Source organism: Penicillium cosmopolitanum, assembly GCF_028827165.1.
Source record: "Penicillium cosmopolitanum strain IBT 29677 chromosome Unknown utg000008l:1.0-4398992.0:1.0-4402845.0, whole genome shotgun sequence".
Lineage (NCBI taxonomy): Eukaryota > Fungi > Ascomycota > Eurotiomycetes > Eurotiales > Aspergillaceae > Penicillium > Penicillium cosmopolitanum.
This window is the reverse complement of record NW_026622678.1, coordinates 2,647,294-2,670,676: the sequence shown is the minus strand read 5'-3', so window position 1 is coordinate 2,670,676 and position 23,383 is coordinate 2,647,294. Positions and strand designations below refer to the sequence as shown.

The window sequence follows — 23,383 nt, the reverse complement described above, 5'->3', positions numbered from 1 at the left end:
AATTAGGGAGTAGCCTGAGGGTCTGCCTAGAAGGTTCTGAATATAACTCTTCAATGCCACCATTTCGATTGATGATTTCTTTCATCCATCATACCCCCAAAATCAACTTTTTATTACTATGGGGGTCTCTCCAGATGAACCCAAAGCTGCTGTGACAGAGAGACAGAATACACAGGAACTCAAAGGGTCTCCCTCGTCATCTCCACCGAATGGCGAACAACTCGATGTCAAGGTCGATGAGGATCCCAAGCAGGATCCAGAGACGAAAGATGAGACCGAGCAGACTGCCTCGCTGGGCCATTATTTCGTACGTTTGAGATGCACAAAATATTGATCCATATAGCATTATTTCGCTGACATTACCCAGAGAATCCTGTCCTACTTGACATTCAAAGATCGGATGGTTCTGGCAGTCGCTCTGGTATCCTCCATGGCCTCTGGAGTAGTACGTTGATTGCCTCTTAAGAATCTTCGAATACTACCCGAGAAAAGAGACTAACCTTTCCTTAGCCGCTGCCTCTGATGAATATTATCTTCGGTCAACTGGTTGGTAACTTCGGTGACTATTTTCTTCCCAACTCAACAACAACCGAAAGCGAATTCAAAGCTTCGGTCAGTCGATTAAGGTGAGTGGAATCTTACCCCTTTTCTACTAGGTGGCTAACCTTCAAAGCTTGTTTATTGTTTATCTCTTCATCGCGAAATTCGTCTTGACGTATTTTTCCATGGTAAATAAGTTCCCGCAAAATGAGTGTCCCGTGGGCTTGATCATTCACAAGCCCGATGTATCACAGGAACCTGAAGCTAACCCGTTCAAATCTTAACTATAGTACTGCTTTCGCGTTACTAGCCTTCGAGTCTCAGCGGCATTGCGATTGGAGTATATGAGCTCACTCTTCGCTCAGCCCATCAGCAAACTCGATCAAGTTTCAGTCGGCACTGTTGTCAATGCAATCACTACCTCCTCTAACTCGATTCAGCAAAGCATCTCCGACAAGCTAGCAATCCTATTTCAATCACTCGCGCTATTGATCTCAGCCTACATCATCGCCTTCAAATATTCATGGGCTCTGACCCTTGCGACCAGCTCTGCCATCCTCTTCATCGTGATCGTCTGCTCTTTAACAATCCCGGCGATCATGAAGATCCAGCAGGAGGTGGACAAGGCGAATGAAAAGCATTCAACGATCGCAGCGGAGGTCTTTGGATCCATTCGAACGGTGATTTCACTTGGTGCTGAGGCTCCGCTGGCCAAGAAGTATTGTCAATGGGTCGAGGAGTCGCGCAAGAGAGGTACCAAATTATCAGTAATTATGGGTTTCCAATTTGGCCTTCTCTTCTTTGCCATGTATGCCAGCTATTCGTTGGCCTTCTGGCTAGGGTTGAAACTTTTCCGGGAAGGTCACATCCCGAACATCGACACTGTCATCACGTACGTGTTGTTTCTTTGCCCTTCTCAATTTCACAATTAATGATAACGGGTTACAGGGTCTTCTTTTCCGTCATGATCGCTGTGAGCATCCTCGGAAGCATCGCATCGCCCTTGATGATGATCTCCAAAGCAGCTAGTGCTGCAAGTTCATTTTTTGAGATAATTGACGCGGAGAGAATTGCGGCCGATGGAGACCGGGATACAGATGCGCTAGCTTCGGGAGATATAATATTTGAAGATGTTCAATTTTCATACCCGGCTCGACCTGACACGCAAATCCTCTTCAGCTTGAATGCACGATTCGAACGAGCTAAAACGACAGCCATTGTTGGCCCGTCTGGATCTGGAAAAAGCACGATCGTGGCACTCACAGAAAGGTGGTACGCACCAGAAAGTGGGAGTATTTCAGTCGGTCCGCGCAACATTGCAGAGTTGGATCTCAAGTGGTGGAGATCTAATATTGGGCTTGTGCAGCAAGAACCCTTTCTGTTCAATGACACAATTTTCAAGAATGTTTCATTCGGATTGGTTGGTACCAAGTGGGAAGATGAGCCCGACTCTGTGAAATTGGAATTGGTGAAGAATGCATGCAGAGAAGCATTTGCTGAAGAGTTTATTGATCGACTTCCAAAGGTATATCAGCTTGTCCCTTCTTATCTTCATATCTAACAATCTTCAGGGATACGAGACTTTGGTGGGTGAGAATGGCGCGAAATTGAGCGGCGGCCAAAGACAGCGCCTGGCCATAGCTCGAAGCATCATTAAAGAACCGACTATCCTGGTTCTAGATGAGGCCACCAGTGCAATCGATGTCCGTGGGGAAAAGATCGTTCAAGCAGCCCTTGATCGTGTATCTAAGAACCGGACAACTATTGTGATTGCCCACCGGCTCTCCACCGTCCGGCGCGCTGATAAAATTATTGTTCTCCGGGGAGGCATTAACATCGAAGAAGGAACCCATGACGATCTTCTAGCGATGGACGAAGGCCTTTATCGAGGCCTCGTCAATGCTCAGCAACTTGATACCGCTGCAGATGAGGATGACGATGCGGTTGAAATTACAGAAGCCCTGAAGCAGGAGATTGATTATTCAACTACGGTCCTGGAAGATTCACAAGATGAGAACAAGAAGAAAGCTGACAAACGTGGCTTTTTCAGAAGTGTTGGACTTTTGATGTATGAGTCGCGAAGACACTGGAGATTTTTCTTGCTAGCATTATTCGCCGTTTTGGGTGCTGCTTGTAAGTACTGCTCCGGGAATATGGCTTCCTTTGTTAATACTAACTGGACCAGCTGCGTTCCCTCTACAGAGTTGGCTTTTTGCCAAGCTCATTCTAGTCTTTAGCTATACAGATCAGAAACTGGTTGACGCTGCCAATTTCTGGTCCTTGTGGTTCTTTGTCCTCGCTCTAGGCATCGCGGCCTGTTATGCATCGATTGGATTCGCGGCCAACAGACTCGGCATTGTCAGTGAAACCAAGCTCCGACCCAATATTTGAACTAACAGTAGCCTAGGAAATGTCCTCTACCTCACGAGCAGAATATTTCGAAAATATTCTTCGAAAACCTGTTCCATTCTACGACCTGAGCGATAATGCCTCCGGATCTCTAGTTTCGCGCCTGGCCACCGACCCCAAGCAGATCGAAGATCTGATCGGACTTAACGGCGTCTTTCCCGTGATTTCCTTATGCAGTATGATTGGTTGCATTGCAATTGCCTTCTCCTTCGGTTGGAAACTAAGCCTTGTGGCCACGTTCGCTGCTCTTCCTTTTGTTTTCCTTGCTGCCTACATGCGCATCCGGTATGAGCTGGAATTCGATGCGATGAACTCTGCCGTCTACTCGGGCAGTTCCCAGTTTGCAGCCGAAGCTATCGAGGCGTTTCGCACTGTTTCTGCACTAACCATGGAAGATTCCATTCTAAAACGCTACTCGGCCCTTCTTCAAGAGCAGCAAAATAAAGCTTTCCGAAAAGCCTGGGTCGCCACCCTCGTGTTTGCATTCTCCGATAGTGTTGAGCTTTGTGCGATGGCCCTTACCTTCTGGTATGGTGGCCAGCTACTCGCATCTAGAGAGTATGAGCCTACTTCCTTTTTCGTTGTCTACATGTCCATTATCCTAGGTGGGCAGCAAGCTGGTCAGTTCTTCAGCTATGGGCCCAATATTGCCCAAGGAACAGCTGCGGCGAACAGAATCCTGGACTTCCGCCCCGCCCTTGGTGGTTCTGAGAATTGTCCTGAAAACCGTGAAATTGATCAGTCCTCTGGGTCTGGCGCACATATCGAATTCCAAAATGTTGCATTCAAATATGACTCTCAAGAGAAGCCGCTATTTACCGGTCTTGATGTCAACATAGAAAGCGGCCAGTTTGTTGCGTTCGTGGGTGCCTCAGGTTGCGGTAAAACAACAACTATCTCGATGCTCGAGCGATTTTACGATCCTTTCCAGGGTACTATTCTCTTGAATGGAGAAAACATCACCACTATGAACAAAGCTTCCTACCGCCGATCTTTATCTTTAGTCGCCCAAGAACCACGTCTATTTGAAGGCTCCATCCGCGACAACATCACTCTCGGGCTTGACAGCTCAGAATACACGGAAGAAGAACTAATCCAAGCATGCATCGATGCCGAGATCCATACATTCATCACTTCCCTTCCTGAGGGATATTCAACAGAGCTAGGAATAAAGGCGCAGACAGCCCTCAGTGGTGGCCAGCGACAACGACTATGCATCGCACGCGCCTTGCTACGAAAACCCACCCTCCTCCTTTTAGACGAGGCAACATCCAGCCTTGATTCGCATTCAGAGAAAACCGTCCAGGCTGCGCTTGAACGACTGGCTGGGCGGAGGAGCATAACAATTGTCGCTGTTGCACACAGACTGGCAACTATCCAGAAAGCGGATGTCATATTCGTCTTCGGAGAGAGTCAGGATGGCAATGGGTCCACAATCGTTGAGCATGGGTCGCATCAGGAGCTTCTGCGCAAAAAGGGGATGTACTGGCAAATGGTTCGTATTAACTTCCTGCTCATCCAAACTCCATTTGCTAACTTTCATAATTTCAGTGTCAAGCAACTGGGCTGGATAGATAAGCTCATTCAAACTCTCTCCCAATCCCCACTGTCCTTCCTCAGGTTCTACCTCTCATCTCTTACCCTCGGCTCTATAACCCACAATGCTGTACATAATAGATCTGATAGGATAATATCTCCGCTTCATAGTCTTTGGCAACCTAATACTTGAGATAATAGAAGTCACTGCTACCATTTGTCAGGCAAGCCTATTTAACGCCCTGTCATCGAAGTGACATATACCCGGCTTGTATGCTCGGCGGGATTTAGCCCGATTATTAGCAATATCAATAACAGTCCTGGAGCGCATTGATGCTGCTGATTTAGTCAAGATGAAAGCGACCAATGGCATATCTACGAGGTGATTAAATGCCTTTTGGGGTAGACCCGCAAAGGCCGTTGGGTTTCTCCTCCGATCAACTGAACAGGCTTAGTGTCAATGCGTGGATTGCAGATCTACTACATACCAAACTCTATAACCAAAATATACTGTCTGTGCAGTTGCATTCGCTAAAGAATAACCCGACCGGGTTTATATTCCTGGACTAGAAAATGCCAGTGCATTACTGGGAAACCAGGATTTGGTTTCTAGAGATAATACTACATTCCACTCACTCACTTGTCGGATCGTCTGGAGAAAGAATACGACATCGCGTTTTTGAGAAAACTTCTCAGTTAATTCGAAGAACCGGGGAACAACACTCCGGTTGCCACTGAATCATGATTTTGAAAATTATTTTCGCTGCCTTCTCAGTGGCATGTATCTTCGTGCAGCAGCTTGCTGCTTTGGATACATCGCTCGGCGGGGGGTCTCAGGATATCGTGACATGGGACAAAGTATGAAACCTCCGACGTCATTCTCAGAACATTCAGATCTAATATACATGTCAAGCATTCTATCATGGTTCGAGGCCAGCGCGTGATATTTTTCTCTGGGGAATTCCACCCCTTCCGGCTCCCGGCCCCCGGGCTATGGCTGGATGTATTCCAAAAGATCAAAGCGATGGGTTTCAATGGCGTTTCATTTTACGTGAACTGGGCTCTCCTTGAAGGGAAAGAGGGAGATTTTACCGCTGAAGGGGTATTTGCACTTGAACCTTTCTTTGAGGCTGCAAAGACAGCCGGTAGGGCATCGGCCGTGCGCCTTGAAAATTCCCAGAACGATTAAAAGTCTAACATAAGACTCAAGGTATCTATCTCCTCGCACGACCTGGACCCTACATCAATGCAGAGGTCAGTGGTGGTGGATTTCCAGGATGGCTGTCTCGCCTTCCCACCGGGCTTCGCACGCGGAATTCGACCTATATGGATGCAACCCAAAATTATGTGTCCAACATCGGCGGAATTATTGCGAAAGCACAGATTACAAACGGGGGTCCAGTTATTCTGGTGCAGCCCGAGAATGAGTATTCATCAGGCGACCCACCCTTTCCAGATCCTGTCTATTTTCGTGCTGTCGAGCAACAATATCGCGATGCTGGTATCGTTGTTCCTTTTATAAGTAATGATAACAGCCCGCATGGGTTCTTTTATGATCAGGGACCCCCGGAATGGCCGATTTACGGACATGACAGCTATCCTATGGGTATGTTGCAGATGTACCGGCATCGGGGCGTGATAAGTGTGAAGCTAAACGCGTCATAGGATTCAACGATGACATCTCAGAATGGCCCGTCGATGCGCTTCCGACTAACTATGGGGATTTACACGAAGAAATGGCACCCAATACGCCGTATTCGGTGATTGAATGCCAGGGTGGTAGTTGGGATCCTTGGGGCGGATACGGCTACAACAAAACAGCAGCAAGGCAGGGACCAGAGTACCAGCGTGTCTTTTTTAAGAATTTCTACAGCTTTGGGGTCACCATCTTCAATATCTATATGGGTGTTGGTGGAACTAACTGGGGAAATATGGGGTACCCAGAAGGTTATACCAGTTATGACTACGGTGCACCAATCACTGAGATGAGAACCGTCGAGCGGGAGAACTTTAGCGAGTTGAAGCTACAGGCCATGTTTCTTCAGTCATCTCCTGCTTATGCGACTGCGATTCCGCAGAACAACACGCATGCGAATGGCTCCTATACTGGCAATTTAAACATAGCGACGACGGCAGTTTTGGGAAACCGAACAAACTTCTTTGTGCTTAGACATGCGGATTATACTGATACATCGACAGCGAAATACCATGTCACACTTCCAACGAGCAAGGGAAATATCACCATTCCACAACTTGGAGGATCCTTGTCTCTTGTCGGCCGGGATTCCAAACTGCACGTCACAGATTATGATGTTGGCGGGATCAACCTGCTATACTCTACTGCTGAAATTTTCACATGGAGAAATTTTGGAAATCACCATATTCTGGTCGTCTATGGTGGACCAGGCGAGACTCACGAGCTTGCTATTCAAGGTAGTGGAACAACTCGCATTGTGGAGGGGCCCCAAAATTCTGTCAAATTTGACAAGAAGCAGGACTCAACAATCATGCAGTATACTGCAAGCGATCAGAGAACAATTGTTGAGCTATCGAATGGTCTCTACATTTATCTGCTCGGTGAGTGCTTTTTCGAACATCAGTTTCAAGCTTCTCATTTTTTTCCAGATCGCTATTCTGCCTACAATTATTGGTCTATCGATCTACCAAGTGATACCGTTTCGGGAAACTATACCAATACTACCACATTTCTCTCGACTCCAATCGTCAAAGCCGGCTACTTGGTACGGAGCATCAAAGTCACCGACAAAACGATAAATCTCTTGGGAGATTTTAATTCCACTACAGAGATCGAGATCATTGGGGCCGATAATGATATCTCAACTTTAGTCGTGAACAATGAACCAACAGAATTCCAGCAAGACAGTCATGGCGTCATAAAAGCTACGGTAAATTTCAAGGGACCTGATATCTCCTTGCCTGTCCTCTCAGAGATTAGCTGGAAAGTACTCGACACCCTGCCAGAGATTCAGAAAGGTCAGAACACCCAATCAACAATGTACTGTTCTTGAAGGAGCCCCAAACTGATATATTTTCAGACTACGACGATAGTCGTTGGATGAAAGCTTCTCTATCCAGAAGCAACAATACCGAGCGCAATCTCAGCACCCCAATGTCCCTCTATGCTTCGGACTATGGATTCCATTCAGGATACATTCTATACCGGACCAATTTCACCTCAAATGGAGGGGAGAGCCTTCACCTAGAAACTCAGGGTGGATCAGCTTATGGCCATTCCGTATGGCTCAACGACACTTTTGTGGGTTCTTTCTCTGGAGAAATTACAGCTTATTCATGGAATCAAACCTTTGGTCTCCCAGCGAAAAAAGGTCAAAGATATACCATTACTGTGCTGATCGACCAAATGGGATATGAGGAAAATGGTTCCGCTGGGTCGAGCGACATGAAAACGCCGCGCGGAATCTTGAACTATTCGCTTTCTGGATTCAAACAATCGGACTTGTCTTGGAAAATGACCGGAAATCTCGGCGGGGAAAGCTATAGAGATCGCATTCGAGGTCCACTTAACGAAGGTAAGAATGAAATTTTTCATAGAGGTGAGTGACAGGAAAGCATCTAACACGATCACAGGAGGACTATTTGCAGAGCGACAAGGCTACCATTTACCTGGCGCCCCGATTTCATCTTGGAAGAACAGCAATCTGGGCCCCATGGAAGGACTCAGAGAGCCAGGAGTGGCCTTCTACGCGACCACTTTCAAACTTGACATGCCGACTGGATACGATATCCCGATCTCGTTATCCTTTGCAAACAACACCGACACGACCAGCAGTATTCGGTGCCAAGTATATGTGAATGGTTACCAATTTGGCAAATGGATTCATAATATCGGACCGCAAGATATTTTCCCGGTTCCGGAAGGCATTTGGGACTACCATGGTGAAAACTATCTTGCTGTTAGTCTCTGGGCACTTGAGAAGGGTGGTGGGAAAGTGGAGAAATTAGATTTGGTTGCTGGTCCTGTGGTTCAAAGCAGTTACCCCGGCCGATCGAAATGAGTCCGATGTCACAGTGGCACAAGCGGGACGGCGCGTACTGAGCAACGTAGGTCAGTTTCGATAGAAGGTTTGACAAGCTCAGGGGTTCTTGAACTCGGATAAGGAATTTTCAGCTGTCTCTATAGTAGCTTCTAGAAATTCAATTTGATTCAAGTAAATGTGTCGGCCATCCATGGCCACCTGAAGAGTACGAGTAGAGCCCAAAGAGTAGAAGCCGTAGAATTCACGGACGGTTACGGCGTACAGATGGATTCATTGCCGAGTTCGGCGCCGATCAATTCGATTTCGGGGAAGTCAGCAGGTGCCGATCTCGGGAAGAATTCGTGACGAGGCGGGGGTTGGGCCCGATATTGTAGCGAAAAATTCGTCTCGGGAAAAGTCCGGGGGTGAGTGTGTCTCTGTCAGTCCCGTGGGGGTAGTTTAGTTGATGGAGGAGAACCCGATGAACCGCCGAAAAAATCTTCATTTCATCTCCATATGACAACCTTGGAAATTACCTACTAGTGCAACGAAACTTGCATGCCATTCGGGTCAGCAATGCCCCGAAATGCCTGTATATATGGAACAAATCAATATATCGAACATGAATTTCCATTGAAAGGAAGAGAACGAAATCAAGATCATCACCCCGGATACCGTAAGTGGCGTAGAATCTCAGAAGGTAATCCGAAGCTAAGCCTTTTATCGCCAAGGCCCTGGTTGGAGAGGCGGGGCGTTACTAACACCCTGAACAAGGAACGAATCACCAACTTCGGAGAATAGCCGACCTAGTCACCCCGCTTCACTAGGCCTTTGAAATAATTCATCTCAATTGCCGTTTTCTCAGAAGTTATGTGCAATTGCAGGCTATTTGTTTAACCATAGTTGACAGTGGATAGTATGATGTAACGTCCAAGTCGACTAACTCCATGTCTGTGGGGGTATACGTCGGAAAATACCGCAGGCAATTGTGCATTAGAGTAGTATATAGAGGCTGCCCTCCGCTGCAAGGCTTTACTCAATAGGGTTTTCTACGACGTCGAAACGAAGAGCCATGAATTTGTTGTTGGGACTTACTTTCTGGGTCACCCTGGTTGCGGCCTGGGTTGACAACCAAGGCACGACATGCACTCTGTACCCTGAATCCCTTGCCCACCATGGCCAGGCTGTGGATGACTCGCCATCTATCCAGCAAGCATTTGAGATGTGTGGCACTAACGGTACTGTCATCTTCTCAAAGAACGTGTTCCATGTCAACACCGTTCTCAACACCACCAACTTGTTGAACTGCGATGTTCACCTCCGCGGAGAATTGCGCTTCTCTACCAACATCCCCTACTGGAGAACCCATGCCATTAGTGTTGTTCTGCAAGATCAAGTCACTGCCTGGCTATTCGGAGGTACCAACGTGAACTTCTATGGTGAAGGTGGTTTCTACAATGGCGGAGGCCAAGCTTGGTACAATGCAAACAGAAACGAATCGAACCAGCCCGGACGCCCTATGAGTATGACATTTTATAACTCAACCAACCTGTTTGTTGATGGGCTGAAGATCATCCAACCTCAATTCTGGGCCACATTTGTCTGGGCTAGTAAGAATGTATCCATGACCAATCTGTTCGTGAACGCCACCAGTGACAGCGAGTGGTATACCATGAATTGCGATGGTTACGATTCTTGGCAGAGCGACAACCTCCTGGTGGAGAATGCTACAATTATCACTGGTGATGATTGTATTGCTGCCAAGGGTAACACCACGAACCTCCACGCTAAGAACATTTACTGTGAAGGTGGCACCGGAATCACCATTGGATCCATTGGACAGTACCCTGAGACCCCTGACTACAACCTCAACACCACATTCGAAAATGTTCACATCAAGAACGCAATGGATGGTGCTTACATTAAGACTTGGCAGGGAACTCGCATTTACACCCCTAGCAATGGTGACTGGGGTGGTGGTGGCTCTGGCTTGGTCAAGAACATCACTTTCCGCAACTTCACGATGGAGAATGTGGGACTCCCCATTCAGATGTCGCAGTGTGTTTACTCGGCCGATTCTAACAAGGGCTGCAACACATCAAAGCTCCAGATTGAAGACGTCAAGTGGCAAGATATTCGCGGAACATCGCGGTTCAACATTGCTGCGTCTCTCTACTGTTCTGATGAGCGTCCCTGCCCCAACATCACTTTCGACAATGTGAACATCACAGGTGTCAACGCCTCGCTTGGTCTTCCTTACTATGGCACCGATATTCAGCGCGAACTGTTCCAGTGCACAAATCTCGTCAACAAGAAGGGCTCCGGCATTCCCTGCAACCAGGCAGCCCCGAGCAATTTCAGCCAGTGGATCTATGGAAACGTCGATACCTCCGGTCTGGCGACTCTGTCATGAGACAATGTTTATTAATATCTATAATGTATTTTAGAAAGATTTTAGACAGAATCGGTGATGTGACTGCTTACGCAAGCCTTCGCGTCTGAATGAAATAGATTGACGATTACCATTACCCTCTTGCTGAAGTGAAGCACTGCTCACCCAAGCATACAAAAAATAAATTGCGCAATCATATTATCTAGTAAATTCAATTTACCGGTATAATTGAAGTGATAATAGTGATGGCTGTTAATTATGAAAACTCGGTCGCCTTGACGATCGTAGGCTGCGACCGTGCTCAACGCGTAAACAAAGACACCTGGACATAAAGCGGCTGATCAGGCAACCTTTACCTTCTTAACACACTCCCAATCCCATCGGGCGCTCTATATTTCCAGAAACCCACGAAAATATTAGTCTCATCATCTGGTTATACTGCGGAAAGGATCAGAAGGCTACTTCACCCCAGAGCCAACGATGCACAGTGCCAAGATGACTGCCCAGTCTAGGGCACTCGCTGTGCCAGAGGTCCTGACTTTGGTCTTACACGAACTAGACATGCATACACTGCTCGTTTCCGCCCAGCGAGTCTCTCGGATGTGGAGAGCTGTCATCAAAGAGACCCCCCTCACTGCAAGCAAAATTATTCCTTACCCCAATCAGCCCAAAAGACAACAATCTCGCGCCTGTCTTCAACCCGCTTCTAGCGACCAATTTTCCCACATTAATCCCCAAAAATGACCGAACGATCAACCAGCCAGCAAGGTTCGTGGACCTGACAGTCCTCGATATTGCTCTTCATGAGACAATACAGTCCAGATATCTTCGCCCTGAAGCAAGTTGGCGCCACATGTTGACCCAACAACCGCCGGCATTTACACTTGCTTCTATAACGCGGAGTGTGAACGCTGAAGGAGTGAGTCTCAAGAGATCAAGAGGGCCTCGCCAAGATGAGGGGTTACGTATGGGTACTCTCTTTCAGTGGGTTCTATCCCTACCAGGTCATCTCTTCCCCATTGGCGTGACCATATTCTTCGGAGGGCCTTCGCCTGTGAATACCAATATGCCATTTTTCAACTCAGGTGGTTTCTGGGCAGAATTGTATAAAGACATTGTCGCTAAGCATGACGTTATCCTGTCGGCAGATATGGGAAGCATTTCGGACATATCTTATGAAAATATATCATACGATGAGTATGAAGGATATCAGCCTGAGATTAGCGAGGACGCGGAAACCAGGGATTTTCTCTACGACGCTTTTCAAAGAGCAGACCTGTTTGCATCTGACTTGTCATTTGAAAACTACGAGTCGTGAAAGTCCCCCACCGAGAACCATTTCTGCGATTCAACCTTGGAATGACTTTTCATTATCAAAGCTGGGAATAGAAACTCATAGGTAATTGCAAACCAAAGAAAAAGGCAAAGACAAATCAATCAAGGCGATCTTGGACTGCCTTGGCATTTCTCTCGAAATTACTTGTCCGCCAGGAGCCTTGGGATATATTGAACGCACGTGAAGTAGAAGGACACAGTATATAGGACGATTGGCTATTGGGCGACATATTCAAGTTAGAAATCAGAAAGTTCCTTACCACAGGGAATTCTAGGTATACCTCTGTTCTGGTGGGCTCTGTACACCTCCGTCTGACCAAGTAATTTAACTAAGGTATCTAGCAATATTCTGTTATAATATCAGCTAAGGCCTCTAATTAGTCAACTTATATTTATAATACCATAACCTTGGAATACTAGATTATTAAAGCTTTAGATGTGGTTTATTATATCGTATCTACCCTAGGGACTTATACATATACCTAGGTACCTATACCTATGCCTACTTTCGTCTTTCTTTCTTATTCTATTCTCAAGCCATTCCTTTCGTTTGAACCGCTACTACTTTATTGCGTATATTGATCTGTGAATATCTGAGCATTCCCACGACCGTAGTAGCTTTTATGGGTACAACTGTATCCGTGGAGTGGTCTGTACCTGCATTAATAATTCAAGATGAGGAAGTCAGGTAATAAAAGCACATCTCGGATTAAGAACGAAGCTGAGGAAAAGCGATCTGTACCCTCTGTATGGTTGGCCCCCATCTTCAAAGGGCGGCCCCTCGAGCCCCACCAGACCTGCGCCCGGTCGCGGACCAGCGTTACCCGTCACCGCCCAGCATCGCCCCCACTCGGGCACCTGGGCAGGATCAAGTATTCAGAGCTGCAGCCCTCATAAGTAGTCTTTGTTCCCGTCCTAGATCGAGTCACATCGCATCACACCTAGACACGCCTATCTCTTTACTTTGTTGTTATTGATGGGGAAACGATTTCACTTTGAATTTACTACGCACTGTTATCACGCTAGCCAAAAACCACTGGGACCCGCCCATTCACACTTCTCATCCCCAGAATGGACTCAAGTGCACATTTCACTCTGAGTGTTTTACCACCCGAAATCTTGGAAGAAATTATGACGTATCTGGATCTGGCCACCCTGAAAGCCTTGCGTTTAAGTAGCCGTGCACTCTACAAAGACGGTACAGGCTCTCGCTTCAAGCAGTTTATCCGCGTTCAATCAATAGAACTGCGACAGTCGAGTCTGGAGTCTCTCCAAGATTTACTTGCGCACCCTGCATTAGGCCCCGCAGTCAAGGAGCTGGAGATTGTGGCAACAATTTACGATCAGACTCCCCAAATGGACATTGTGAAAGCTTGGAGAAAAAGCAGAAAACTCGTGATCAACCTCCTGCCGATCCCGCCATTTAATCTACAGGCACAGGGTTCCGCCGACCTATTCCCGATCCTAGTCGAGAGGATTTTCTTCAGGCCGAAGCTGACCTGGCCTGGCTTCGGACCCAACAGCTTCTCCAGGACGAATTCTCTTATGATGAGGCAGTGAAGCAGCTTGCCTTCTGTTTGAGTCGAATTCGGAAACTTCGGCGTATTGAACTAGACGCCACTATTATTCAAGGACCGATCACTATAGTGACTACTGACACCGGGAAGACAAATTGGTATCCGGTGTGGATGCGCGCATCCCGCACTTATTGCATAACTATGGAGGCTATTACTCGGAGTAATGTTGAATTAAAGACTCTGATCGTCTATCAACGGACGCCGAGGTGCAGTGTGCCATTATACGATATTGCGGCCAATCTCGAAATACTTGACACAAATCACTTATGCCAAATAGGTAAAGGCTTGGAATGTCTTTCCCTTAGCATTTCGAACAAGGTCACCACTGGTGCAACAGATCGACCACCCCGAAAGCCGATCGCATGCCATACGGTGGCATGGCATGGAAAGAGACCAGCGAATGCTGCGTATATCAGCTCACTTGGAGGAGACCCTTCTGGAGGTAATGAGAATTTTGACGGGCTCGCGCGGCTTCTAAACCTCACGTCAAATCTAAAAACTCTCGATATACATATGTATAACACAACGCAGGAGAAGTTTGTTGATTCTCACTTCATTTTCGAAGCCGTCAGTAGGGAAACCTTACTGCCTCACCTTCGCAAATGCAGCCTTGGGGGTATAATAACTACTGAAGACTCTTTGCTTCAGTTTTTGTCTAAGCACTCAAACATCGCCATTCTAGCCCTGAGTCAAATTCAACTTCCTTCTGAGGAGTCATGGAAACCCGTCTTTGCTCATCTTGAACAAAGAATGCCTAGGCTCGAGCACCTTCATCTCTCTATATTGCGAGGTGGCGACCGTCAGTCGATTAACTTGCACCCATCGTGGGATGATCATCCGGAAGAGCTGGAAGTTAATAGGCGCTCTAGCATTTACTATGTGCACACGAAAGATTTTATAGCAGACGATTTCTCGAAGGGACTCAAGTTTCGACAGATGCCATTTGCACCGTTCCAAGGTGCTCCTGAAGCTACACGATGGATCAGATCTGTAAAAGCCCACTACGGGGCACCTTGGGAGAGCCAAACGGAGTTTATTAGTAGCGATCTCGGAGGGAGACTTTGAAATTCTGACACAATACATTCTAGGTCTACTGGCTGGCAAATGATTTACTTGACATTGTGTCCGCAAAAGAACATCGTTCATCGGCCCTGGAATCTCTCGCTAGTATCCATGACCATGAGCCCATAAAAATAATTCTAGGCCTTTTGCCCGGTGTTATCCCAACTGCTGCTTTACTCGGGGATGATTTGCGTGCGTAATGGCTCCCATTCATCATGGCCAGCAAGGCTATCCTCTACCCAGAGCCTGTAGCCAGCTTGTGTGGGATCACATTACACTGCCTCGGACCACCACTGTTCAGACTCGGCGCATCAATTCCACCCTGTTCAATGACATCCAAAACATGTTCTTTGAAGAATTCCTCAGTACCGATCTGCGAGAAATCGCCCGATGGACTAAAGGTAGGTTTCTCCCAATGATGTGTCAAATAAACTCCCTTTCGAGAGACAACGGCCACAGAGACACAACCAGAAAGTGTTACAACGGCAGTTTTGATCTCCTCATCCTGCAGCTCCTCAAATGTTGTCATAGACCACACGTCATCGTAGTCCATGAAATCTGCTACCTGAAGCTTGGACCGGAGATAGCCGCTTGAATCGCCAGGGCCAAATTGGCTTTGCAAAACTCGCCTTGTCAAGTTCTTGCTCCCTCCATTGCTCATAGAATCTGAGCGACGGCTGGCACTAGTAGAAGAGCCACTACCACTCCCAGGAAATGCGCATGCAGAAGCCTGTGGCGTGGGATCCCCAGTCGAGCTTTGTGCCTCCCCAGTGTCAAAGATGATTGAGAAAAGAAGACATAATTTCAAGAATGGACCCCAGCGGAACAGAGTTGCTTTCATCTTGATTGATGGTGGACACCGATATTGAAATAATATATAAATCAGAAAAAGCAATTCGAAGCTCAGGAAAAGAAGTAATACTAGTAGAAAGCCTTGGAAGGAAGGCACACAAAGAATGGGCTGGAATATCTTTTTGAGATATATTTTCGTATTATATTTCATAGAAAGGGCGCGGGGGGCGTCGATACTAGTATTAATATAGCCCCTCAATATCATGGAATTTCGCACTTTTGGGGGTCCGTGAATTACACAACCTTGGAAGGCTTTAGGCTTTCCTTGACGGCCTTTTCTTACTCTTTACAGAATATCTCAAGTATTTTTGGCCCATGCTCCCAACCCGAATACTGAATTTACACCCCTGAAGTCGTGGCTTGCCGCTTATCGAACGAAAAACTCAAATCATCAGTATAATTCTTTATATTCAAACCACCACATTTACAAGTCTTTAAACCTCAAGTACCGATGGAGGTACCTGCCGCTGACGATGAGTAATTCTTTTTTTTTCTTGATTGGCGGAATTTTGCGCAAATCTGTTCCCTCTTGTTTCTCATGAAGTGGCCGTAGAATTGATAAATGAACCACACTGAAGAAATTACTCGCATTCCTGTTTCATGCCAGGGGCGGAACTGGGAATAATCCGCTATGACAACATGGCAAAGCTGAATTGCGCAGCGAGATCGGAGCTCCTAGTGGAGTGACATGCCTATTAGTTTTAGTGATCATCCTACTGAGAAACCGAGACAAAGACTTTGGATATCATTTTAGATAGCGTGCGTGTATGTCAAAGACTGCATGGCAATTTCCCATCTAAAATATTAATACAATCAGTTGTAAGCATAGCCGGCCGAGAAAAAAAACATTGTGCTCTGAGAAAAGGCTGGATAGACCTAGTAGATCGAAGGATTGGCAGTCTGTTCGGGCTAAGCCATTGTCTCCTGATGACGCGTCTTAGAACTTCCAATATATTTGTCTAGGCCGGTATACATTTTTCTATGCGCTTTTACAAACTAGCCAGGGTATCTTCCTCCACCACAAGTCATTTCTGCCGTCTGCATATTAGATACTTCGCCCCAGTGCGAAACATCATGGACCTGCAGGTATTCATGGCTAACCCAGGCCACAAATCCCTAGGCTCCATGGCCCCCTCGGCCCCGAATCACTAGGTTCAATGGACCCCTTGGCCCCAAACCACGAGGATCCATGGCCCCCTCGGCCCCGAATCACTAGGCTCCATGGCACGTTTGGCCCCAAATCACTAGATTACATCGATTAAAAAACCATGGAAAGACTTCAAACCTACTGCATATTAGTGCCGCCTCTCGCATCCATTGGACTTTTTGGCGGCTAGACAACAGGCACTAACAACGACCAAGGCGAGTAGGCACAGGAGTACATTCTGTCATGACAGAGACCGACATGTTGCTTTGAATTTTAGCATCTTACGTAGGGTCCAACCACGGACCTTTCGCGCAATTGATTAATAACGATGGCGAATTTTTTTTTTGTTTTCTTTTTGGGATTTTGGTTGTCACCTTTCAAAGTGTCTCTAGCATACATTTAATAGATCACCATATCCGGTGGGCACGTTTGTAATAGAACGCTAGATAGATCTCTCCAATTCCGGTTGAGGATTTCGAGAATCACGTACATTATTTCATATGATTCCCAAGATTTAGCCATTTCAAAGATAGATAAGCCGACTGGACGTGCTGCGGTTCTCTGGGTTTACTAAGCTTAGCCATTTTATTGCTAGCATACTAGTAGATTTTCAATCCTACTATCTCCGAAACTCAAGTTTGGTTGCCAAATTCTTTCCTTTCAGATGTTGAATGTCGTAAATAACTGAACCTCTCCGAAAGATAACTAACTCTTCAATTATTAGGCCGCTAGATTTCGATTAGTGAGTTAGTGAGTAATACCCTGGACGCTGAAATTAAGATCTCTCAACATACAGTGTCCTGGCAAAGTGCAGTTCTTATCAGCCACCATAGGGCTCACGAATTGTGGAATTGTTGAGCCATTATACGCCAGCTGAACCAACGTATTCTCATTTACGTTGTATTTTGGCCAGCCTAAGCTGGAAAGACCATTTATGGGGTCTTTAGCAAAGGTTGCCCATGCTCTCTGGATGTACCGGCTAAAGGCGGCCTCTTCAGGGGTGTTGGGACCACCGAGCTTGTTACCTCCCCAGGTTTCTGCTGTACCCCAAACCTGAGGAATCTCACCTGAGACAAAATTCAGTCAATACCCGTGCACAATGATGTCGGAGTTAGCTTACTTGAGTGATAGGACCCAAGCCAAGCGAAGGGGATTTTGGTTAGGCCACACCCCACGGTAATAGTATCTCCACTGTGGAGTTTCATTATCCGAGCGCTCACTACGAATTGATGTTAGGTACTGATTGAAGCATTCGGTGGATAGTCAGGTCTCACGTTGCTGATGAATTGCTTGCACAATTGAACAGTAGATCGGATTGAATGTAAACCAAGTTCTGGTTTGGTCCGTTTGCCTCGGAGAAAGGCGTGATGAGACTCTCGCCCTCATTTGCGTTGTTACCAGTCAGATAGCCCTATGCCAAAGTTAGCTTCAGTATGGAAAAAATGATCGTCTCAAACTTACACCCTTCGCATACTGTCCACGTCGCCTGAGATCTTTGTAATTGCTGAAAATGGTTTGATTGTCAGGCTGAGGTCCGAAGCTCAGTGTTTTGCCGCCATTTAATGTCGAGTTATAGGAGTAAAGAGAGGTCAATCAAGTCTCTCCACGGGACTTCTTGCAGACAGCTGAGCTGCTGATCTTGGTCGCCGGTGCAATTGAAGTGGTTGGCCACATAGGTCCAGTTGTTGCCAGGCAGATCGAAATTCCCAAATGAACTTGCGACGCCGCTTTCTGAAATGAATCCTTTTAAAAGGGGGTCAGTCGGCCACGCATAAGTGTAGTAATCAACGTTCGCTCCACCCGCAGATTGCCCAAATAAAATCATGCTCTCTGGATCTCCGCCAAAAGACTTGATATAAGTATAGGTCCATTCGACAGCTTTTCGGATGTCAAGCAGGCCAGGATTCAGATTTTTGCCTCCAAATGCGGGTACATATCCAGGATAACCGAAAATGTTCAGTCGGTAGCTAGGAAATCACAATATTAGCCAAATAAATAATGCTCGATTTCAGAGAATATGAAAATGGGAAGTTGATTACTCAAGAGAGATTACAATGACGTTTTGGTTCTGGGCAATGAAAGTCCCTTCCTTAAAGGGCTGGGCGGCGTTGCCACCGGTGTTCCTAATTTGCAAAATTATCAGCTATAATCATGCGACGTATCAGGTGGAAATACATACCCGCCACCATGAACCCAAATCATGACTGTTAAGTTACTGTGGTATGTCGCATTCATAGGAGTCCATATATTAAGATGAAGGCAATCTTCTCCTTGATCCAAGTACGGATAAGGCTGATCGCCAGTAATATACTCGCTATAGATACTCGGGCCTCCCTGATTCCATATAGGGCAAATATCCTTGTATTTTGTGGCATCAACGATACCGGATACTGGTTTCTTGGTTACTGGAGGTCGGAAACGGAGCTCCCCAACAGGAGGCTCGGCGTAAGGGACACCACGAAAAACGCGAACCGACGAGGAGTTATCCGACACCACGCCTTGAACCGTGAATATTGGAAGTTTGACTCTCAACGCTGACTCACGAGATGAGTCGGTGTATTTTGCTGCAGCCAGGCATAGCAGAGATGATATAATCAATTTATGGAACATACTTGTATGCATTGCAATTTGTAACACTTAAATCGGATTTCAATGTAACCATCTGATCTGCTCCTTTATACGCATCTTGGATGAACGCTCTCCCGCCCCGGGATAGCGATTTTGATACAAATATAGGCACTTTACCAGGATAGTAGATGGATATACAGCTTGGCATAACATGTGGTGTCTGGTGGATGCGGGGATTGCGGGGTATGCGGTTGAATATGTCGCCATGAACTTAGCCCGAAATCCGTCCACAAATGAGAGATTTTCAATTAAATTAGTGATTAGTGCTCGAAAGTGAATTGGTTCCTTCGCCCTAGCTTATAATGCAATCCCAACCCGAGAGTGGTAAATGATAATCAGCAGAGTAGTACCGGGCTGGGATAAGTCTTTAGTAATGTTGTTGAGCGGATATCCAGATATCCGACTCGGCAAGCTACACTCTATTCTTTACCGGCTATGTACACTAGAGATTAATGATTGATCGGTATAAAATACCTTGAAGCCCCCCTGAGGCTCGTGGAATATGGCACATGTATCGTAAAGGTCTGTCAGTCAGGGTTATAAAAATCATATTTATTCCCCGGAACAAGGCCTTTCTTTTGGCTTTTATCCTCGTTTTTTTTCTTTTTTTTTCCAGTTTTTATTTTTAGCAGCTCCAATCCACTACCATTGCTAGAGATATAGCAATGAATGCATGGATCGAAGATAAAGCAACTATCAATGCTGTCACGTGCCTCAACTGCCAACTTTCAGCGCGGAATCACCGATAGTCATAAATTGCCAGCTCGACGAACCTAGAAGGGACACGCCCCCAGGGCCTCTTTGATGGATAAATCATTAGATAGGATGTTAGGAAAAAGATTGAAGAGGAAGGGACAAGACATACGGTGGGTACAATGAGAATCAGTATAGTACCCGGGAACGAAGCAATCGTAGTCAGTGGCATAATCCCAAGCCCTAGGAAAACATTATATGTCAAAACGCATCTTTCCAACAAGGCAGGGTGTTCTTACGAGACGCCCCCAATTATTTGGCCGTACAAAAAACAGTCGAAGTCGTGATAGGTCGAACCCGCAAATAAGGTCACGATGTAATTCGAATATCCATTCCAGGTACTAGCATGACTTCCCCAGTAACAGCAGTCAACGGTAGTAACAGCATTCACAATCTCACAGATAAGTTCGGTTTTTTTGATAAGACTCAGAGTCGAGCTGCGTAACTCTTCGCCGCGTGCCGGTACTGCACTCGCCCACACTAAGAGCGACAGAAAAATAAACATGACCTTCATATGAGATGGAAAATATTTTTGATCTTTCTGGCAATATGATAGAGCTGGGGAAATTGATGCAGTAGTTAATTCCAATATGAAGCGTGAAAGTACAACCGGCTGATGCCACTTCCCCTTCTATATCCCATGGTTCTGACAATCATTCAAGGCAGACCAGTAAGACGTACTACGTCCCCACTGTCCTATTCCTCCAAGAGAAGGACTCAGAAGCATATGATAAGCTGGCTATAACGGTAGGTCTAGGCTGTAGTTATAGTCCCGAACAAAACAATACGAGGTCTGCTTCTAGACTCAACAAGTGACATGTAAATTTACGTTTATGAGACTCGGGGTTTCAAGAGGATGGGATCAAAGTGTGAGGTAGGATATCATGAGTCTACCGTGGCTCACTTTATGGCCCACAGAACTGTCCCGGTCGGTCTATTGCTAGACTGACGCTGACATGCTTAACAGCCGCATTTATCAGCCACTATCAAGTTTTGTTGGAGGATCCGCAACAAGCCTTTGAGCCAGCCGAATCAGTTTATGCGAAACCAATGCCAGAACTAACGGTTCAGTTTGTAAAAATTACTTAGTATACAGATTCTGGAGAATACAAGAGTGTTGTGTACTATATGATACTATGTTTTGTGAGAGAGATGATTCAGTTGCAGCTTTTAGGCCACAGTAGAGATAATATTTCTATATTTTAATGCAAGCTTGAATAAAAGTCATTCTGGAGGGGAAAATATTAGTGGCTAGTGAAAATGTGCAGTGATCGACAGAATTATACATTTCCCCAGCATGTGACAGCCGGAACCGTGGAAGGAGGGGGCAAGCCCCCCTCAAATTGATTCCGTGGATGGGGATCACGGGGAACCTCGATCTCATGGAAAACCTTGAAGTACCTGGGCAGCTCAGGCTCATGCCAAATAGCGGGAATCAACTTCATATGCAGAGCCAACAACAGACGATCTCCAAACCCTTTCACTCGACGAGTCTAGCATCCCGCGATCCTCGGTCCGCGGCTCCACCACTGACAGAATCTGATATATCTCCACACACACGCCTTGCATGAACTGCAAAGGCCTGGCATAGATTGCAGTGATCATTCAGAATATTGCAAAAAAGGAAACACCATGTCGAACGATGAAGAGATCCCAGTGAAAGCCACAAACGCGCCCATCTTCCAAACCATCACAGAACCGAAGGAACTCCGGAACGTTGTGGAGAACGACATCTACTTACTTGGTGGACAGGTAGCCATCTTATGCCAGTTCGCTCACCCGGCCCTCGCCAAGGGTAGCTATAAGCACTCTAGTTTTGCAACCCGAATCCCGCAACGCCTCCGCAACACGGCGCGATTCCTCAACGCCGCTGTATGCGGAACGCCCGAAGAAAAGAATGCCATTTTCTCCGTCATCCACAAGTACCACGCCCGCGTCAAGGGCGATGACTACGACGCAAATGATCCCGAGCTACACAAGTGGACGGCAGCAACTCTCTTCTTCGGCATCATTCTAGTCCGTGAAACTTTCTTCGGCAAGATGTCCGACGCAGAGATGGAAGTTCTGCTCAAAGAGTCGGCTATCTTCGGCACGTCGCTTCGCATGCCGCCAGAAATGTGGCCGGCAACTCTGGCAGAGTTCTGGGCTTATTGGGATCATAATATCGCTACGTTAGAGGTTACTGATATGGCGCGCAAGTTGAGTCGGGACTTGATGTATCCAATCAACCTCCCGCTCAGTGTGGCTGCATCGATGCCGCTAGCGCGGATTATTACGGTCAACTGGCTGCCGGAGCGTCTGGCGCAGGAATATGATCTTCAACCCACTCCCGCCAGCCGGGTTGCTTATCAGGCGTTTGTGGCGTCTACTCGAATCATGTACCCGTGGATTCCGCAGAGTATTAAGCAGCGACAGCATGATATTTACATGGAGGATTTAAGGAAGGCGGTACGGAGAATCAAACAGACTGGACATTGGATGGGGGCTTAAGGTTCTAAGGCGTATTTTAAAAATATTTGAATATTTGTTCAGGAGAGACAGGATGACACTGTAGAATAATGGGCCAAGGGTCTCGCGACGAATGCATGAAACTTTGACAAACGCACTACGAGTATGTATAGGGTAGGTATATTAATAGGTTGGGTTGTCTTTCTCCAAGACACATCAATGGCGATCCATGCCTTATGAGCGGAGAAGAGTCAGTAGGGCAGGAAGAGGTGGAGCTCTGTCGAAGACAAAAGAACCTTGAAAAATGGGACAGCCTTGCATATTGCGGCAGGGTCGACACAATATTGCAATAATCAAACGCCATGCCGACTGAGTCAGGTGAAAGATGCAGGCGATCCTTTCTCCGTCGATCGCGACATCGTAAAAGACAGCAACAACAAAAGAAAACTGTACATACATGTATGTGCTAATAAAAAAACACGAATGGACAATGTGATGTCTCAGGTGCTGATCGCTGGAGACGGGAGAGTGGCCTCTTGTCTCACCCGCGCCACTCAAATCGAGAATAGGTCTAGCCTCTAACAGCTGGAAAATCGGACTTGGGACCGAGGAAGCCAAATGTTTGGATCATCGGTCTGTGGGTCGATGGTGAGTGGCTGGCGAAGCCCGAGATTCGTATGCCTCCACGCGGTCCACTCAAGAGGGT

General features: G+C 46.6%; 8 protein-coding genes across 8 annotated transcripts; 6 read left to right on the top strand and 2 right to left on the bottom strand.

Moving 5' to 3' along the window:
* Nucleotides 1–118: 118 nt before the first annotated feature.
* On the top strand, nucleotides 119–4,527 carry N7509_007576 (ABC transporter permease/ATP-binding protein; the record flags this gene model as incomplete). Its single annotated transcript, XM_056632213.1, has 10 exons — nucleotides 119–307; nucleotides 368–445; nucleotides 511–626; nucleotides 674–785; nucleotides 831–1,432; nucleotides 1,489–2,065; nucleotides 2,112–2,673; nucleotides 2,726–2,898; nucleotides 2,948–4,444; nucleotides 4,501–4,527. The coding sequence occupies 10 exons, from the start codon at nucleotides 119–121 to the stop codon at nucleotides 4,525–4,527; spliced, it is 3,933 nt and encodes a 1,310-aa protein (XP_056487764.1).
* A 699-nt stretch (nucleotides 4,528–5,226) lies between these two features.
* On the top strand, nucleotides 5,227–8,522 carry N7509_007575 (glycoside hydrolase family 35 protein; the record flags this gene model as incomplete). The annotated part of the gene is made up of 7 exons (XM_056632212.1): nucleotides 5,227–5,343; nucleotides 5,399–5,630; nucleotides 5,696–6,091; nucleotides 6,151–7,062; nucleotides 7,111–7,479; nucleotides 7,542–8,036; nucleotides 8,095–8,522. The coding sequence occupies 7 exons, from the start codon at nucleotides 5,227–5,229 to the stop codon at nucleotides 8,520–8,522; spliced, it is 2,949 nt and encodes a 982-aa protein (XP_056487763.1).
* A 1,033-nt stretch (nucleotides 8,523–9,555) lies between these two features.
* On the top strand, nucleotides 9,556–10,896 carry N7509_007574 (uncharacterized protein; the record flags this gene model as incomplete). The annotated part of the gene is made up of 1 exon (XM_056632211.1): nucleotides 9,556–10,896. The coding sequence occupies one exon, from the start codon at nucleotides 9,556–9,558 to the stop codon at nucleotides 10,894–10,896; it is 1,341 nt and encodes a 446-aa protein (XP_056487762.1).
* A 459-nt stretch (nucleotides 10,897–11,355) lies between these two features.
* N7509_007573 (uncharacterized protein) lies at nucleotides 11,356–12,193 on the top strand (the record flags this gene model as incomplete). Its single annotated transcript, XM_056632210.1, has 2 exons — nucleotides 11,356–11,477; nucleotides 11,542–12,193. The coding sequence occupies 2 exons, from the start codon at nucleotides 11,356–11,358 to the stop codon at nucleotides 12,191–12,193; spliced, it is 774 nt and encodes a 257-aa protein (XP_056487761.1).
* Nucleotides 12,194–13,281: 1,088 nt separating this feature from the next.
* Nucleotides 13,282–14,852, top strand: N7509_007572 (F-box protein; the record flags this gene model as incomplete). Its single annotated transcript, XM_056632209.1, has 2 exons — nucleotides 13,282–13,677; nucleotides 13,734–14,852. The coding sequence occupies 2 exons, from the start codon at nucleotides 13,282–13,284 to the stop codon at nucleotides 14,850–14,852; spliced, it is 1,515 nt and encodes a 504-aa protein (XP_056487760.1).
* Nucleotides 14,853–15,084: 232 nt separating this feature from the next.
* On the bottom strand, nucleotides 15,085–15,690 carry N7509_007571 (uncharacterized protein; the record flags this gene model as incomplete). Its single annotated transcript, XM_056632208.1, has 1 exon — nucleotides 15,085–15,690. The coding sequence occupies one exon, from the start codon at nucleotides 15,688–15,690 to the stop codon at nucleotides 15,085–15,087; it is 606 nt and encodes a 201-aa protein (XP_056487759.1).
* A 1,878-nt stretch (nucleotides 15,691–17,568) lies between these two features.
* Nucleotides 17,569–19,470, bottom strand: N7509_007570 (uncharacterized protein; the record flags this gene model as incomplete). Its single annotated transcript, XM_056632207.1, has 9 exons — nucleotides 17,569–17,576; nucleotides 17,643–17,915; nucleotides 17,969–18,039; nucleotides 18,123–18,259; nucleotides 18,310–18,375; nucleotides 18,461–18,815; nucleotides 18,888–18,971; nucleotides 19,028–19,412; nucleotides 19,461–19,470. The coding sequence occupies 9 exons, from the start codon at nucleotides 19,468–19,470 to the stop codon at nucleotides 17,569–17,571; spliced, it is 1,389 nt and encodes a 462-aa protein (XP_056487758.1).
* Nucleotides 19,471–21,861: 2,391 nt separating this feature from the next.
* Nucleotides 21,862–22,719, top strand: N7509_007569 (oxygenase MpaB family protein; the record flags this gene model as incomplete). Its single annotated transcript, XM_056632206.1, has 1 exon — nucleotides 21,862–22,719. One exon carries the CDS (start codon nucleotides 21,862–21,864, stop codon nucleotides 22,717–22,719), a length of 858 nt encoding a protein of 285 aa, XP_056487757.1.
* Between the last annotated feature and the right edge of the window lie 664 nt (nucleotides 22,720–23,383).